The sequence below is a fragment of the Physcomitrium patens genome, chromosome 14 (assembly GCF_059467195.1).
Source record: "Physcomitrium patens ecotype Gransden chromosome 14, ASM5946719v1, whole genome shotgun sequence".
Classification (NCBI taxonomy): Eukaryota; Viridiplantae; Streptophyta; class Bryopsida; order Funariales; family Funariaceae; genus Physcomitrium; species Physcomitrium patens.
In genome coordinates, this window is record NC_143423.1 from 12,635,240 (window position 1) to 12,654,508 (window position 19,269).

The 19,269-nt window shown below is 38.6% G+C and overlaps 2 protein-coding genes and 1 long non-coding RNA gene across 3 annotated transcripts; 2 read left to right on the forward strand and 1 right to left on the reverse strand.

Moving 5' to 3' along the window:
* The first annotated feature begins 3,322 nt into the window (after positions 1 to 3,322).
* LOC112291821 (uncharacterized) lies at positions 3,323 to 7,265 on the forward strand. Its single transcript, XM_024539731.3, has 11 exons — positions 3,323 to 3,553; positions 3,866 to 3,995; positions 4,286 to 4,424; positions 4,708 to 4,920; positions 5,217 to 5,355; positions 5,490 to 5,522; positions 5,685 to 5,835; positions 5,938 to 6,047; positions 6,171 to 6,268; positions 6,484 to 6,553; positions 6,845 to 7,265. The coding sequence occupies exons 1-11, from the start codon at positions 3,461 to 3,463 to the stop codon at positions 6,923 to 6,925; spliced, it is 1,257 nt and encodes a 418-aa protein (XP_024395499.1). The 5' UTR covers positions 3,323 to 3,460; the 3' UTR covers positions 6,926 to 7,265.
* Positions 7,266 to 9,140: 1,875 nt separating this feature from the next.
* On the reverse strand, positions 9,141 to 15,121 carry LOC112291411 (protein EXECUTER 2, chloroplastic). Its single transcript, XM_024538762.3, has 14 exons — positions 14,747 to 15,121; positions 14,017 to 14,425; positions 13,120 to 13,206; positions 12,876 to 12,992; positions 12,645 to 12,710; positions 12,320 to 12,426; positions 12,096 to 12,177; positions 11,647 to 11,907; positions 11,008 to 11,502; positions 10,687 to 10,813; positions 10,361 to 10,530; positions 10,074 to 10,148; positions 9,731 to 9,823; positions 9,141 to 9,589 (listed from the first exon to the last, which is right to left on the reverse strand). The coding sequence occupies exons 2-14, from the start codon at positions 14,374 to 14,376 to the stop codon at positions 9,488 to 9,490; spliced, it is 2,142 nt and encodes a 713-aa protein (XP_024394530.1). The 5' UTR covers positions 14,377 to 14,425; positions 14,747 to 15,121; the 3' UTR covers positions 9,141 to 9,487.
* Positions 15,122 to 15,461: 340 nt separating this feature from the next.
* LOC149987863 (uncharacterized) lies at positions 15,462 to 17,480 on the forward strand. The gene is made up of 2 exons (XR_016506383.1): positions 15,462 to 15,703; positions 16,790 to 17,480. It is a non-coding gene; the product is annotated as an uncharacterized LOC149987863 (long non-coding RNA).
* Positions 17,481 to 19,269: the final 1,789 nt, after the last annotated feature.

Genomic DNA, 19,269 nt, shown 5'->3' on the forward strand with positions numbered 1-19,269 from the left:
TCAATATTTAGTTTTTCTTAGGTAATTTTTGCTAAAATATACTCCTAATTCCTTCCTATATATGCCTATATATTTTATTTTTCTAATATACCTTATTTTACCTTATTTATGGCCCTATAAATTAAGTAGAAGTCGCTTTTCTCAAAAGACAGCATTACTACTAAAAGTTTTATTACCTTCCTATCTTTTATCCATATTTTTCTACTTTATCTTTTAACTTGGTTCTTCTATGATAAGATCCATATTATTATCTTTTACCATATAGTCATGTTACAATACAACAATGATGACTGGACTAAAAGCCCTTTCTAAATAATGACGCTATTCTTCAAAAGAATCCATAATTGTAAGAAGTTCTTTATCGTGGACCTCATAGTTAATCTCGGTTGTTGAGAATTTCTTGGAATAGAAAGCTACTAGGTGGAGCTTATCATCTTCTCCTATTTGTGACAAAATTGCACCCATAGAAAAATTTGATGCATTGGTTTCTATAAAAAAATACCTTCAAAAAGTTGACATGATATATGTCCTATGACATTAAATATAGTAGTTGGATTTTTATACCATTTTGGATTTTAGATCTACTTTTTATGTTAAAATATATTCATATTTTTGTATACTTTAAATTCTACAAATACATTAAATCTTTTTAAAATATTTTTAAAATCTTTTGAAGGACTAAGTCTTTTTTTAGTTATAATTATTCTTTATTAACAAATCTGAAGTTGTATCTACAAAAAACACTTTGGTGTATTTTTGGAATTTTGGTTTTTGTTATTAATTTATTTTTTATAAAATATTCCCATTCTACTAAGGATAAAATGTGTAACATTTATGTATATATATATATATATATATATATATATCTATATATATGTTAATTAAAAGATAAATTAGTAATAAAATAAAGAAAATAAAAATTTTCATGATAGTTATTTGTTATATAATATAAATAAATTCTATTAAAGACACCTTAATGATTATAAATTTTTTTTATCAATATCTATTTTTGTATTGGAGCAAATTATTGTTCGTACATTTTGATTATTTTGTGGCAAAAAAGCCATACAAATAATATATCGTGATGATTTTATATAAATTTTATCAAAATCGTTATAAATAATTTATAATTTGTATTTATTATATTATTTTTATGCATTTATCATGTTATTTTGTTGAATAAGACCTCTATTCTATTTAGAGTGTTGTCTTATATATATATATATATATATATATATATATATATGACTAAAAGACGTTTTTAAATAAAAATATATTAAGTTTTGAAAAGTAACATTTATTTTTAAGAAGATTAAGTATATTTTCTATAAATATATTTAAATATCTAATAAAAATTATAATAAATTCTAAAAAAACTATATTCTTAAAGATATTTTATTATCATTTTTTTGTGGTGTTATTGTATAGAAAGTAAAAATGTAATGTTAAAAGTAGTTATTGTAATCAATTATTTCAATATAAAAGAGAATTAAGGAGAAGCTACCATCTAGTATTAATTAAAAGTAATCAATGAGCCTTTTTCAAATTAAACATGAGTGTGGAAATAATCTTCCAATTTATCAAATTTTAGACCTACTAACATTCAAAATACTATATTTAGAACTTATATACACTTAATAATAAGATTTGTTTTCTTTTCTAGTAATATATATTATTAACTTAGATAGTTCTACTAATCAATTTTTTATTCAATCAATGTGATATCTAAAATTAACAACTATGAATAAACGTTGGTTTATATAAATTATTATATTCATATTAATCTAAAATGTATTTGACTATTTGATAGAGCTTGGAAAGACTTATAACAACAAGATGAAATAAAATAGAAGATCATAAAGAGCTTAATTATTATAATTATAATTTAAAGAATTTTACTTTTTTATTATAAAAATAAAATATTAAATAACTATAATTATAACTATAAATTCAATAATTAGCATTATATAGGAGAATCTTTGAATAAAGGAAATTGCTTGATTAATATCTTATATTAGATATATGAATTGACTAAAATATAAATATTAATATTTTTACCACCCTTAAGTTTTAATAGTTAAGTAGATGCCTTGGTATAATTTCGCAATGTATTCAAATCAATAAAATCTGATTTGAACTTTTTTTTATAGAAGTTAGAACTTAATAATATAATTTTCTAAGTCTTACAAATACTAATAGAATTGGTATATTCTAGCACAATCTTTAATTTTAGAGATTCTTTTCTTTGTTTTGATTTGTATAAAATTAAATATTACCTATATTATATAATTTTATATATAGTTTTAAATTAATATCAACTATTATTTTATTAGTAATAAATAACTTAACATATATTACAATTATTAGAAATAAATAAAAATTTAAGGTTTAAGATAATATTTAAAATAGCTATTGTTGTATTGATATATATATATATATATATATATATATATATATATATCTATAATATTTCAAAACATTGCAAAAGTTACTCATAGATGGTAACACATTTGAATTAACTTATTAAATATTATGAAAATATGATTAAAGAATAATACAAATATCTAATGAACATAAAAAAATTATAATATACTATAAAAAACAATAACTATTATATTTATTAAATCTAAAAATCTGAAATAGAATCATATTATTCTATGGCAATCTATTTGATGATCAAATTGTTTAAATAAACCAAAATCAAAGGCATTCACAATAATTAACCATTATCATTTTTATAAAAAGATCCCAATAATGATCCATTTTTTAAATTTTTTATTATACGGTTTTTGATACATTGTTCTATGTCTAGTTAAATTTAAATGTAACATCTTTTCAATAAGTTACAAGATTCATACATGAAGATTCCGATTCTTTCATTTGTACTCCTTAAAAAGGAATCAATATGAAGAACATAGCCATTGTTTGTAAAACTTTAAGATACATTATTTTCTGACTAAGGCATGTTATTTCAGAGGAAAACTCCACTAGCGCTATAAAATTCATTCAATTCCCCTATATTTCTATTTATAATGTTTCAGATTTTGATATACTTACATAGCTTTACCACCAATACATGTCTGTAAATACCATCTCATATACACAGATACACACATATTTATATATACGTATAAATACATGTAAGTCATGCTCCAACGCAAATTCAAAACTTTGAAAGCCATTCCTAACGAGACCGTATAAAATACGCGAGGGCTGACGTCATGAAGTATAGACAAGTCGTCTCTCTCCGAGAAAACCCTAATCGCAAAACTCCCTCATCTTTTTTGCGCTACAGCTTTGCCCTCGACCAGGTCTTTGCTTCTCAGCGGCATTGCTCTCGCTCTCTCGCTCTCCCCCTCTCTCCCGCTCTCTCTCTCCCTCTCTCTACCCCTCTGTCCACTACTCGGACTGTTGTTGATTCTTTTCCTTAGGGAGAGGTGCAGAGAAAGCCGACGCCGCGATGACGACTTTGTTGGAGACCTCGGAGGAGGAGCCGACGATGGCCGTGGCCCGCACCATTGCAGAGCTTGCGTGGTCTCAAGGCGGCCCCGATGTGAGATATTACTTGTCTTCCGCACTTACTCGGTTCTTCGCATTTTGAGACTTTTGCAGTAGTCAATGTTCAGGTCGAGACAGGCTGGGTGCAATCTTGAGTCACTTATGTGAAGTTTTCAGCTGTCAATTAAGGGAAAATTATCAGACTTGGCTTGGCGGGCACTCGACGCACTGAATGTTTCGTCGCCTGAATTTATGAGATGAAAATGACGGAGTGGCGATTTTTTGTAGTAGATTTCTGCTGCAATGGATTTGGGTGACAAGTCTATTGCTGTTGATCGAACTCTCGGTTTTCATGTCTTCTGTATAGATTGCGGGACCTGCAGTTGCTCAATATTGCAATGAAGCTCAAGTGTATCTGTTTGATAGGCGCTACCCAGATCTTGTAAACTTATTGCTCACATCTGCAGACCTCGTTCTTGCGAATGCTTCTGAGAAAGGTATTTATCACGTGTTCGATCTTCATACCTCTCATATTTCAGCGATCATGTTTAGGTTAATTGGAGTCATAATTGCTGTGCTTTTTCTCACTTAGAGGCGAAGATTTATTGGGCCTATTCTATTTTTCGTGGAATAATGGACCTTTGAGAGCCATCGAACCCTTTTCCTATTCTTGACGTGTATCAGTAATTTAGACGAGACTCCGTGAAAGGAATGAATTTTCCGATTCTTCATACATGTCACTCGAATTTATATTATTTAAGTTAATCTCAATGCTTGTGTGCTGTAGATATGGAGTGCATTTTTACAGTTATCTCCAATCTGGTATCGAAGGCACAAAGTCCGGATGACGCACTTGCCATGGCGGACCAAATCGCTAACAAGCTCACCGTTCAGCCCGTTGACAAGCCAGTCAGTCGACTGAAAATGTATCTCGTTTCGGCCATAACCCTCTTAGTTTTATTGAGATTTGGACGCGGATGTATTTGCTGCAGTGGCATGAGCAAGAGCACAAAGTTTATATTGCTTCGAGGTGGCTATCTGCGTCGAATGTGTATATATTTTAATGGTTTCATTTTATACAAGATTAGTGCAAGGTTGCTATGGAACGAAATCCATAGATATTTCCCTTATACTACATCATCCTCCAGTCTACTTATAATTCAGAAATCTTGTTTTTCTGACCTGAGGTTTGTTTTGTGGGTCTTGCAGCCTATTTCACTTGTACAATGTGCTAGAGAACCCCTATGGTCGGTTTTTAATATTCAAGAGAGTACTCAAGCTTGCCGTGGCCGGGAAAGTAACAGAACTTATTGTACCTACCTTCAAGCGTATGGATACATTCATTCACGAGTGGAATATTAGCAAGAGTGACAAGCGTGATGTTTTCCTGTCTGCAACGAATATTCTGAAGGAACAGAAAGGGTAGGTTTCGAATGAAGTTTCGCATCTCTAGTTTGGTCTTACCTAAGGTCAATTCGTTTTTATTGTAATCTATTACGTTACAATGGTTCATTATGGCATTATATCACGGCGATCGAAATTTAAATATAACCTGCTGGATACCAGTCTTCTCGAAGCAGTTGTTGAAGCTGATCTGTGAAACTATCGTTGGCATTCTTTATGTTAGTGAATCAGGTTTCATCTTAAAATTCGTCATTAAGTGTGATTCATTTTTTTCCCCATCGGTTTCTCCTTTCAAAAACATGGAAATCACGCAGGTATGTGAAGGATTCTTATACGTTTCTGTTCAAGTACCTCCAAACCTTTGCTGGGGAGGATAAGAGCACACTGAGTGAGGCGAAAGAGGAAGCTGTTAGAGCCATCATCGAATTTGTGAAGTCTCCAGATATGTTCCAGGTTCAAATCGATTATTTTGACTACAAATTTTCCGTGCTTGTACTGCTTGTAGAAGCATATATCCTGCCTTTTTCATTTCCCATCCCTTAAGTTGTTTCAGTGAAGTCATGTGCTCACTAAGGTTGTTGTCGCAGAAACATCGGTCTGGAGATCAGAGCGTTTACCTTGTAAGGAATTGGAACTTTGAACCCTTCAATAGAGTTGCTAGGATATGTACTGACATGTTCTGTCTGCACACGTACTTGACTCTTTGGGCAGCACATGCATGTGGAAGCACACCAAAACTCAACTTTCGCTTGTTGTTGGTGTGTTTTGTATGGGATCTACAGTGTGACCTACTGGATATGCCAGCTGTGAAACAGTTGGAAAAGGACACCAAATATGCGCCTGTGTATCGTTTGCTCGAAATATTTTTGACTGGACGTCTTTCGAACTATCTCGACTTTCACGGAGCAGATTCGAATACTTTGAAGACTTATGGTATGTGTGCCTCATTAGCTATTCTGCCTACGGTTCTATCTTCCAGTATATAAATCACTTTGTAGAACTTGAACTTTACTAACGACTTGTGGGCGCACGCAGGACTTGTGCACGAGGAGTGTGTGACTAAGATGCGGCTGATGTCACTAGTTGGTCTTGCTACTGCGGGTTCTGGGGAGGTTTCTTACGCCGTTATTCGAGATACCTTGAAGGTATATTGTAGAAGCCTAATAAAGGCGCTTATCTCTTTTTCGCACTCTACGAGATATTCTTGACGACCTTATCATTCCGTGATCAGGTTTCCCATTTACAAAATTTTCGTTTGACTTGGGCAGGTTGCCGATGATGAGGTTGAGTACTGGGTAGTGAGAGCTATTGCTGCAAAGCTTCTGGAGGCTAAGATGGATCAACTGAGACAAGTTGTTATTATAGGGTGCGTCTCGATCTAAATCAACGAAGCCAAAGAAATGAATGTTCTCATTATATCTCGTCCTCTCTTTACTGCATAGCTTATAATGTTGTACAAGTGTCACAGCTTCTGGGTGATACCGTTGAGTTCAGTTTTTAGCAGGTATGACAATTGTCTTGTTGTTGTAATTGCCTGTCTTCTCATTGTTAAACATAAGCTCTTGACACTCCATGTTGCAGTCGTTGCACTGAGCGAGTTTTTGGACCTGCACAATGGCAAGAGTTGCGGAGAGGGCTTGCTGGGTGGAAGGTTAGCATCTACGTTTTTATTTTTTAATTACTTCAGTTGTGTTAGTCCTGTTGTTAAGTCAAGGGTTACCGTATGTTGTCCTGCTAGCATTCGTGTGTTTGTTTGGTACAGGAATTTGTAAAACCAAAATTCGTCTCGGCCTCTACCTTTGAGGTTCAGATTTGAAGTAGCTGCTTCTGGAATGTAGTCTGTTGCCTGGTCTAGTCTCTTTCCGGCTCTAGGTAGTCTGTCTTGTAGGTGTCTTGATATGTGGAGTGCTACCGCATTAATATCCAAGTGGTTTCGGTACAGGAAAATATTAGCAACGTATCAAGGATAATTGCTCATGCGAAACTATCACAAGGCGGCATCCCGCAAGGACTTCAGGCGTAATTAACGAAACTAGCATCCTGTCATTTAGACTAAGGTCTGCAAGTTGTGCAAAAGGTCAGTAGTGAGCTAAGTTGTTCGAGACACTTAGGGTTGACTTTTGAAGTTCTCTCAGGACAATTTTCTCGGAAGCATTGTCGAACATGGTCGGTTTCGATCACGAGTGTCATCATTGTTGTCATCATTTCTATTTTCGTTATGGTAGTCAAGTCTCCTTCCGGACTTTCGGTCATTAGCTGAACTTGAAGAACCTTATACTGCATGCTGTGCTTCTGTAGTCGTAGCAATTTACAGAGCTTCCGGTAAATGTTCAATTTAATGTGGTCATATTGGTTTCTCTTTAGTGTTGCCCTCATGCTTCCTTTTTAGTACTTTCTTTGATGACATGTTGATGGACAATCATTCAGATTAAACTGCACACCATATAAATCAGTGTAAGTGATAGTCTGATTTATTTACACCTCCCTTACGTCGCTAACCTGAAAACTTGATCTTCGTTTCTCAAACCTTGGTTTTGGATGTTGAAATCAGAGAGATTTATGCTGGCTTGGCTTTAGATTTGGTCAGGCGAGATTTATCACTTTCTTGCATGCGGGGAATGCTGAAATTTTGTGCTTTGTAACATTTTGGTTAATGTTAGATTTTTTTTCTTTTAATCTATACATTGGTTTTTAAATTACTTGAATTATATTTTTGGGGGAGCGGGCTAACCGATATGATTTGTTGTCTTGAATAGAAGAACAGTATCAAACTTGTATTCATTAGGAAGCAGTTGGAACGTAGTGGATTGGTAGAGGTGAACTTAATTGCAACGGTGAAGGTGAAGAAACCTCCAGTCTTAGGAACGAATACAAGAAAGTGATCCTGAAACATGTTGAGCAATTACTCACTAATAAAAGCATAAAATCTTCTAGGGGTAGTGCCCTTGCAAAGGAGGGGATAGAAAGGTTGTCCTCTCTTCCCCCTTCAGAACCACCATAAAGATAGTCCTGAAGGATGGGCAAGTTTGCTGTGACTTTTACAACAATAAGACATAATACACAATACAACTACAACATAACAAACCATTACTATGCTTTTTGCGGTAAATTATTATTCCCAAAATATGTGTGGTAAAACATTATTGCCTAGTGTATATGTTTTGTTTGTGGAAGAAATTGACTACCTTCCTGCAATTAATCAAAAACTTTTGTTAATTAGACTACATAAAATACATCAGAAGAAGATATAAATAAAACACATAAACATATCATTTCTTTTACACCAATATATTTATATGTATTTTTCTATTTTTTATTGTTTATTTTTATAAAGAACATTTTTCTTTAGAAGATCTCCAAAACATCATGATTTATAGAGAAATATTACAATCTTTGAAATTTTTTATGCTTTCTCAACAGATTCAACAATAATAATAAGCTTGACAAAAAAAAAAAGAAAAAAAAAAGAAAAAAAAAAACTCAATCAAATACAGAAGTGATAAGCTCTTGTTAATTTATTCACTACTAATAATAATTATTGTGCCAGAATTTATTGTATAAATACATTTATGAATACACACACACATGCATGGCTTGTTTAACATTTTTTGTTCAAAGGTGCTTATATTTCTGGCCCATTCATGACTTGGTTAATTGTAATTGTAGACATCTTTTGTGCATGTCTTTTATGTTTAGTTACCACAAAATACTATACATTTGATTGAAATGGACATTGGCAACCTGAACAACAAACCATGAGACAGTCTGTACATGAACAGCTGTGAATGAGTCTTTATCAGCTCCAGTGATGATGTGAAAGGATACCAGTCACGAACAATTCATTGAATAAAAACATTTAAGCCTGTTTTACCTTCGATGCAAATTTATACCAACTACAAATAGAAGAGTCTACTGATCATTGTTCCTGTTACCCGTAGGTTTTGTGAGGAGACATTACGCAAAGCCTCTAGCATTTGGGACAAATTTATCCTATTTCGACATCCTAAACTAGACTTGACAACAATCTCATCACGGGAACAGGGAGGGTAATAGTATTTAAGGAAAAGGACACATTTGTGAGAGGCCTGTGATTCACATCTTGTCTCAATCATATAGATCATGGAGATGTGCAAGTCCAAAATTTCAAGTACCTTTCCTAGCATTGATCAATTTAGACATATATTTCAAATCACAGGATGTAAATGCCACAAGTTTAGAGAAAAAATTGAGCGGTTGAGTCTGGAAAAAGAACAGTGTAACTAACTTCACTAAATATGAAGATATACAGATTCAAGACTTGGAAAACTTTCTTGGTCTGGCAAATGTTGGAGACCTCAACCATACTCTACAAAATTACTTCAGTACACCAATTACACCAGATACTGTGGAGTACAGTGATAACAAGGGCTCCGCACACAATACCCATCACTCAATGCATGCCATCCACAAGGGATATATTCTATATGAACTATAAACCCCACCCCACCTGGTGTCTTCAGTGTAGTGGTTCACAACTGTGACCATCGATTGGTTTCCGCTCTACATAATCCTACTGACGAGTGGCGAATATAATCAAGTCAAGGACCTAATCCAGACTAAGATTCAACCTTTTGAAAAGCACAAGAAAATGACGCTCAGGAACAGAGTACACAAAGCCGAGTGCCGCTCCATTTGTATGACCTCCGCCCTGCAAACAAAGGTATGCACTGTTTTATCTCCATAAACTCATCTCTTAACATATCTGATGTGATAATATCCGATGTGCCAAAACTTGGGCAGTATACAGGGGAGATACCATAAAAAGTAGAATGAGAATCGACAGACTAACCTTTCCATCTAGAAGCACGAGTTCACCGTCTATCCATTGGGGGTTACGAAAGCCAGGCTCAGCCAACCTCCCTTGCCCTTTATACCTTGTTACCTGCGAAGGAGAAAAATAAATAAGCGTCTGTGAAGAAATAGCGCTTGTTTTGTGGAGATATTTCATTTAAATTAAATTACGTATTTCTTTTAAGAAAACAGAAAGAAGAAACTTATCCAACCGTTATTGCCATTAAGGAAATTACGAAGCAGGATCTCAAGTTTCACCGGTGGATCAAAAGTAAACCTCTAAAAGGACAAATATCCAAACTTAAAACTAGAAAAAAAGCCTATCCAGTGTAAGAACACACCACTCCAAGTTCCTCGGGATAAGCTCCACGGTGAGAGAGTCGGCTTTCTCGTCCTGTTCTGGCCCTGAAAGTCACCTGTTTGCAAGATACGCCCATTACTTAATTTTCCATTAGTAAAGAATCAAGACACAACGAACCCTCAATTTGATTGGAGAAATAGGGGTTAATTGAGAGTTACAGCATACACGCCAAATTGATAAAGCATGCTCTCTAAAAATCTAAGACATCACTGCAAACTGATCATTCACACCACAGTGCGTAAGCAGAATAGAGTGGAGAAGGAGTACCTGGCCAGCAGGAACGTTCAAGTCGCCCGTCAACTTCACAGCCTCTACATATTCAAAGAACTCCAGGTTCTGGCCACTCGAGCCAGAATCACCAGTTTCCCAATGACCATATTTTCGTTGCAATTGCACTACCTCCGAGGTATAAGGTCCAAAAGCGCCAATATATAGTCCTGCACATATTAAAATTCTAAGACCCGAAATACTTTGCAAGTCCCCTATCACAAAAACACTTAAGGTTTTGGCAGCAACCGAAGTTGCGAATCATCATTACTAAACAAGAACATAAAAAACCATAAACGAATATAACATGAAAAGAGCATACTAACCACAAAGTGGATCAGTGCTGCTGTCGGACACATTGATTCGACGGAAATTAGTGCTGGGAAACAAGCCACGTCGCCTTTGAGCTTGGCTAACAGCCAGTTTGATGATCTCTCCCATCTCCTTCGAGACCTAAAACATGAAAGCACAAATTACAATCAAACCTAGGCAGCCTAAATTTGTCCTAATTCTGCTATTTACTCATTTAATAAGAGGTGTGCGAAACACCAAGCACCAAGTTCCTTACACAGGAGCCATATCCCACACTGTACTTGACATCCGAAATAGCAGCTCAGAAGGAGACCCAGAATACTCCAAATACTTACCTTCACGGGCACCTTCTCAACGTTCCAAAGAACTTTCGCAACATCATCCGGCATCAGATCAGCTGAAGCTTGGGTTGCAATGGTCGCCACTTTCCATGATGGTGTCGACTCTTTAGTTGGAGCAGCTCCGGCTGGTGTACCACCTGAATCTTCAATGTGGAACGTAAAACTATTTCGCCCTTGACGTTCGATTCTAGCAGGGACCCGAACAGGAAGCTTGGGGGGTTCTGAATCCACGTTATTCTGTAAAATTCCCCCTACTACTAACCTAATGGGCGTTTCCTTCTCAACTTCCCCAATGCCTCCTACTGGAATCTTCCCATCAAGAGGAAATTTGCTACTTAATCCCTTCTTCTCAGAAGTGTTATTACTATTAGTATTGTTGGTGCTAGCCTCTGGAAGATCCTGTTGCTTACTGCTGATAGAATCCTCTTGCCCCATCAACTGCTCCACTATCTTGGGTATATCCTTCTCCGCACCTTCTGGTGCAATAACCTAGAGAGGCAACAAATTATTTAATTTAGAAATGATCGCCAATGGTGCTCAACATCCATTCATAAACTTTCCTGTCATCAACCCAAAACTATTGCAGAGTCCAGCATGCAAAGATGTGTCACCAGCCACAAACTGAAAAAGTACCTTAAACACCTTCAGCTTCACGTCTGGCATGCGATCCTTCAAAAAACTCACAATTCTACTCAAAGGCTCATCTGACATTGCGCTATCATCAGTCTTTCCCTTTCCAATCTCTGAAATGTCTTCTGACAATCCTTGCGTAGTATCACTAGCATCTTCATCTCTGGCTGCGTTCTCAACATCCACTACATTTCCATCCGCAGCTTTTGAAAAGCCGGATGAGGGTTCGGATGTCACTGCTGTATCTCGTTGCAAGTACACAGCCTGTCCAAGCCGACTGTACCACATTAAAGCCATGCTACAAGCCTAACTTGTAGTAGTCCAGACCACAAAAATTCATAATTTCATCTCAAGTTCATGCAAATGCCATAAGGATGCTGTTCGTGACATTCTTGAAGGAAGGAACCAAAATTATCTACAATCCCAAGCCTAAAATTGATTCAACAAATCACCTGCAGCCCGTAGTCTCTCTCTCCTTCCTTTGTAATAAAAATCTCAAACAACGGAACACCAGCTGCAGCAGTAGCCAATTGCCTGGAAGAAGTATGATAACCACATCTCTAATGAGGCTGGCCGCAAAAGACATTATACAGAGTACTCCATCGTGTCCTCATATCTTAATGAAGCTAAACCTTACAGGAAGTTCGGAAATTACGTGGAAATCATATGAACAAACCTAGCACTGTAGCCTTTAGCAACAAGTCTTCCATGAGCAGCATAAATGTTAATAATACGACCATAGGGGTCGTTTCCTCCTTCCGCAAGACCGACCCACCATCCCACCTGATCATGCCAGACACACGTAAGATGGCAGCCAAATTTGAAGTAAAATATGCAGAATAATATGTCACTGCAAATTAGCTAACTCAACCAATTGTGGTGCGCAAATTCGCAGGGTTCTTATTCGAAAAGAAAGTTCCAAGGCAGCGAATGTCTTCTGTCTAAGCATCAAAACCCTAGCGTATCCTAAACAACACACATTCTGGAACTACATCACTTACCAGGCCAGCACCCGCTTTGTCCCTAAATAATGTAGCATTGTCGTAGCGTTCCTCAGCCAAAGCTTTCTGATATAAAAAGAACGATTCGAATTAGCAACTCCAACACGTAATATAGAAGAACGATACCCAAGAATGTTGCAACTAAACCTTCCGTGGAAGACCTGCGCCAGACAGTAAACAACTCCAGATTTCAAATAGAAACTGAATTAAATACAAATAAGGTAAGTTTACCTTCAAGCCGTTCATAACCTCTGCTACAACATCTTTCTGTGTCACAGCGTCGAGTGCAACCTTACATTTTGCGGCAGCTTGGAAATTCTCTTGCTCAACAGCCTTCTCCAATTGGGACTGAAAAGACAACCATACGTATCAAAATTCTGATCGAAAGTCTTCTTCCAACCAGACCAAAAACTGAAGAAATTATCAAATGTATACTTTGACAACAAAAGACAATGTTCATGAAGTGGTCACTAACCTTGAGAGTAGTGGCCAGACTTTCAGAAGTTTCAACCTCAGCAAAAACTTTCTGCCATCTCTCCCAATCACTCTCGTGCTCTGACTCCTGCTCAGGCATGAACTCATCATCAATTTCCTACTTAGACTTGACAAATTATATTTTCCAAGTAACCTTGCAACTTCTGGCTACGAACGCCTAGCATATGACGCAATGGATTTCCTAATTTGGCGCCCGTGCCGAACTGACACAATTCACAATGTTCTCTCTGAAAACTCAAAAATCCAACACCCTGTTCATCGTTGAACTCTACCAGAACTCTTTCCAAACAGTTCTTTTTCTTACACCAATCTACTAGATCATGAGTTACTGACTTTTTTTTTTTTGAAAATCAGAACCCCATCGTGCTCAGTCGCACACTGTCTCCGTCAAGTTCTTCAATTCTGTGATTCTTAAAATGCTTCGTTGCCGTTGTTTCCTGTGCTATAGTAAATTCCAATAGCAATAGACCAATAGAGCGCACCCAACCATCCACTACCCGAGTCTATCTGATCTTATCTTGTGTTGTGCGAAACGACAAGTTCACTTAGTTCACATTCCACAAGTGAAGGAAGTCCCACCCGAAGCTAGCTCGGTACAGCTGATGGAACAGTTCCAATTAACGCTCTTTCAAGCGACAGAAGCTCAAAGTAACGAAGCGAATGAAGTCTTCCACTAACTCATGTAACCCTAGTATAAAATTTGCAAGATGCACAATTAAGACGCTCATAATTGATAGCCTAAACAGAATCGACATTTCTGTCCGATCAATCGCTGAATCCAAGACAGCCGCGAGCAGAATTAACCATTCGTCTAATTTCGATAAATTCACACGTCATGCGCACATACAATTTGAGTTAAGATCGCCAGACAACACACCTGCATGTGCTTGTGTTGAGAAGGGATATCCCACACTGACGAAGGTGCAGCGACTCCGCCGTTTGCATGGTCATTCTCCCGTAGCGAGTTGCTCGTGTCCTCTAAACCCCCTGAGGCAGAACACCGGCAAGCAAAGGAGCTGGAATTGTTCAATCTCTGCTTGTTCTGACGCCCTGTATCCAAGGCTTTCACAATCCTGTGGAAAGTGCTGCATCCGCGTGGCTGCTGCGCCACAGCCTGGGTGGTGAGGCATCGTGAGGCATTATGAGAGTTGATTCCACATACCACTTGCGCAGGCGAGGAAGAAGGGAGAGTGCACACACGAAGTGGTGCAGCCACTGCGGCTCCAACCGCCCACATACTAGCAATCCACTGTAATTCCCACCTTCTTGAAAAACCTCAGCATTCACTGTGCGTCACAAGCATCAGAATTCCGCAGTACCGTCAATTGCTGGTGGCGGAAGTAGAGATACACATAGAGAAACTCTTTAAAAGACAAAGCTCCAACACAGAATATAAACATCAATTTACCCTAACCGCATAAACCATCAGAATCCCACAAACTCTGCAAGCGGCCACAAAGACCGCCGAACTCAGAGCAACCGAGAAATCAACAGTACTGAACAAAGGGAAACCAGCGCAAGACGTAAAATACTCCGAACCCCCCCTCCCCCCCCCCCCCCCCCCCCCCCCTAAAACGACTTCTTTAAATCATACGAGTGAGACGCACCTCAATCCAAACCCACGGAGCGTTAATTGCCAATCTTCGAAATCTCAAAAGCTGCTCTAGAACCTCAAAGCCCACAGAATCTACAAGACAGAAGGTGCCCGAATTTGGCCTGGGAATGAAAATTCTCAGAAAAATCAATGCAAAGCCACAGTGCCTCTAGAATCCGCAACCTCCACAACCTCCCAAAATTGCCTTGAATTCTCCCGAACCCGAATGAATGAGTACGCGGTGCGACAGAAAGAAAACGCTCCAGCAAGATAGTGCGGCTCCGGGAAGATTGGGTGCCAGCCCAACAGCAACCATGTAGTGGAAAGAGAAGTTCCTCAGGAAACTCAGCTAACCTTCCAACGACGATGGCCAAATCCTCGTCGTAACCCACAAGCCCTCAAGCCAAACAATCAAAGCAGACCCTTCTCAAACTGTCCCGGAGAAAGAAGATATTGACGAATGTCTTCCATCCGCACTCATCCAGGCGGGGTTTGATTGATGCCTACCACAAACAATGGGTCCCACGGGGGCCTCACTTGAAGCTTTCTTTTTCTATCCATGGGATACAGCTGACGCTCGCCGATTTCCGAATGGATCTTTTAAGATCTCGTCGTGGGCGTTCATTAGCCCAGATTTTCGTAGCCATCCTCATCATTCAACTGGTCACCGCTCTCGGAAGCAAGAAGATACAAGTAAATAGCGATTGAATTCGTCGAGACTTTTTTGTGTAATTGAAAAGCACTATCTGAAGTTCTTTGAGCACTGTATTAGGGATGTTGCTGCGTCGGATGTGTCAGACGAGACGCAACTGCGACCGGTGAAGATTGTCAGCGCATTCATGCGTGCACTTTGTATAGTGTGCATGGGTCGCAGCGCTGTCCTTACCGCGATAGGTAACGCAAAGTACAAATTCTTGAAGAATTGATCCTCTTCGAATGGCTTCGGGACGCGACATTCGAGTCTCCCGAGGTACTGTGATATTCAACAAGTAGCACCGATCGATGTGAGATTCTTATTAGAAATTTGCGCGAGGACATTGTGACGCACACCGGTGTGGGTTGCACACATGTGCTGTATTGTACAATGCTCTGACGGCTGTTACTGTAGTGTACAATCAAATGTTTCGGTCTTAAGGTCTGATGTGAAAAACTAGACCCCGGTCGCGGATCATACAGTTGAGGGTATTTGGGGGGCTCCGTATGTGTGTATGTATGTCCGCTCGCACCTACGATTTTCCTTTCATCGAAAAGTGCGGTCGTCCACCGTAGACTCAGTAAGCAAACGATTTGAGCTTCGAGTTACTCTGGAAGAAATTAAAGTGAGTGTAGCAAAGCGCTGTACTGCTGGTTCGTTTGGGGTTCTCTGCGGTTGGAATAACCTCAACCAGTAGTCCTTGTCGTGGAACGGGTGGTCGAGTCGTTAACGTAGGTATCAGATGGTCATCAACTTCTGCGCAGCCATGTGAGCGTGTGCGCCATCCGCAGTTGGCGAGTCCTGAGCCATCTTTTTATTCTAGGGTATGTGACTTGCACAGCGACCGAGGGGACTTGATGTGAAATACATTTGCAGTAGCAGTCATCAATGAATAAATGTTGAGGGACCACCGTGCGCTACTTGAGAATTGTTGCTTACTGCTTACACTCAATGAATTTATCGCTTGGCTCTCATTCGCACGTGCGTACATAGGAAGACAGTGATTTGCAAGTTGGTAGGTATTGATTATAATCAAAAGATAGCGAAAGAGGGCATAGACGGCAGCTGTAACAATCTGTCTTTTTACATTATGAAGCGGGAACCAGTGGATAGTACATCCACATTTTTAATCAAAGAATGTTTCTTGAAGTATATAAGCCATCCGCAACCTCTTTCTTCTGCTTCACAAGCTAATCAGCAAAACTATTCGTGAGCTCTTCACATATAGCAAAGGAGAGATTGCACTTCAATTATAACAATGGACTCCATGCTGAAGTTATAATTGAATCTACAATTGACTCCTATAGTGGTAGTTGGAGAACTGACCATTATACTAAGAAAATTGTAAGGCTGTGGTCGTAGGTGCCGCCGTAACAACTGCTGTGACGCGCGTGCAGCCAAACGGCGAGTCCAACTACCGGCAACGCGGCCTCCAAATGCGCAAGTCTTTGGGCTCGACAGCACCTGCACCCACAACAGAAATAGACATCCGGAATAGTATCTTCTGTTCATTACTAAGTGTATGAAGCATGGTAATGCTTTGAAGTATGTACCAAAATAAGTCTCTGACATGAGCTATGGCAAGCGAAGTGAGCATCGTAAGAAGTGAAGAGACAACTGGAAGGAAGAGCTTGTCAAAGACACATCTCCACAGAGGGTTGAAGCATCGGAGGGTCAAACTCTCTAAGCAGTTGGTCACGCAAAGCGAGCATGCCTGTTTGATCCTGAACACTGGCTCTAACTGGTGGAAAGAACGCGCGTAGAAGTGCAGGAACTTGCCTAAAGTTTTCAATTGCAGTGCCTAATATCAAAGCTTCAGTCAATCACACAACTTCACTTTCTACATGCAGCTGTAGTTCATCTCCCTCTTCCCCTAACAGTAGCTCAACTAAGGGCTGCACAACATCGTTTGCCTTGAAATCCGAGTCCTTGCGTTTTCTTGTTAACAAGTGTTGCCACCAGCACAATATGTGTCTTAGTTCAAAAGCCTACAATTCTCTCAAAACGTCGTCAAAAGCATTCTAATATGACGTGTTCCAGCTCCATTGTTCATTTCTGATTGTGTCCTAAAATGAAAACAAAAAAAAGCATGTAGAAAATGCAGCAAAGAGCAGCCTTGATAAATCCTCCTCGAACTAGTAACAGAGATGCAAACATTGTGGAACTTGAGCAATCGTAAATTTCGACAGCAAATGGCTTAGGGTTGAGAATACCTGAAGACTCCGTCCTGAAAAAGAAGTTCGACCAGAGCATTTCACAAGCAACGATTCTGATTGGTGAGCAATCGCTTAACAAAATATGGATAAGAGGCCGCTGGAAATTTAAAACTTGGGTAGGTGTCAGTGCGAGTCTCTCCAACACCGTTAACGACCTTGAGATGAGAGCGTAATAAGCAGGTACTGATCAGCAAGATTAGAATTTGTTAGCAAAAAGGCACAAATGGACACACTTACACTCACGCTCCGTTTGAAGAGATTATTTCGATGATTAATCATACCAACATCTACTAGTGATCAAATTGCTGTCATCAATGCTAATAAGGATGTAACCAATTCTATTCCATCAGGGAAGTGGAGCACAAACAGGGTGAGCAACAGCTACGATTGAAAGGATATTGATATAAAAACAGATCCCAATTCATCAATAGTAGTCTAGAAATTTAGTTAGCTAACTGTAGCACCCAAAACATCGTCAAAGAATGACTGAAGCACGGACACAATTGAAGGGAATTCCACATCTCGTGAGAGGAAGTCCAAGTCGTTGTAGTCTCTAGCCATGGAATGACAAATACGATTAACGAGGTGTATAATGTGACCTTTAATGGCATATTCAGCACTCTCCGGAGCCTCACTCATCATGCCAAAGTCCAGAAAGGCCAGGAGTCCATCAGGAGTGGCAAGAAGGTTGCCAGGATGGGGATCGGCGTGGATATAATCATATTCTAGCAACTGGCAAAGGCTGAACTGAATGCCTGTATCCACAAGCTGGAGTATGTTTAAACCCTGAACACCGAAGTATTAAACGATAAGGGAGTAGTGTGGAACTAAGTTTTTGATAAAGTTCCTCGACACGAATATATACAGGCAGCATCCCGTTATTTAAGGGATTGAAGTAAAAGTAGTAGTTAAATCTAGGATGAGGCTATTGTACCGTAAGCTCTCTACACTTCCTCTTACACATCCTGGAGAGTACTATGCTAAATATCTCTCATTTCTACTCGGGTGGCAAGGTCGGGTGCCTGTAAATTGAGTTCCATCGTTAATCACCTCGCCATGAGATTTACGATGGAGAGAATAAGGTTGATTGTTCTTGCTCTGATGTTTACCTTATTGTTGCAGTTCCACTGTCGGAGTTGATGTTGTTCATCATCTTATATGCTATTGTTCTCTTGATAGCTGGATATTTTGTGTTGCCTGTTGAAGTGGGAAGCAAATCTTCAGAAGGAATCAATACTGCAAGTAGGTTGGCCACATGAGTTGTTCAAGTTGATACGCGAGTGACAACACAACTAGTGTCGAGTTCAGGCTCTGCTCAAGATCAGAGGTCTCACAGAGCTGTTTCCAATGTTGCGGAGGTGCCTGCTTTACAACATTCTTACTACACTTCTACACCTCACAAATTTTAAACTATTCAGCGTGGTTTTCAGCCCTGTGTTTATACAAGTTGGGCTGATTGCAAAAAATAGGTTAACAAGTTCAAAGAAGCATACTACAAGGGTTTTAAAGCACTAGAAGAAGCTGAGAAGTTCATACGAAGTGGATTGGATAGAAATATATAATAGCTAGTTCGAGCTTAAGTAGTTACTTCATCAACTGCTTTGAAACAAAGCCTTGATCTGCAGG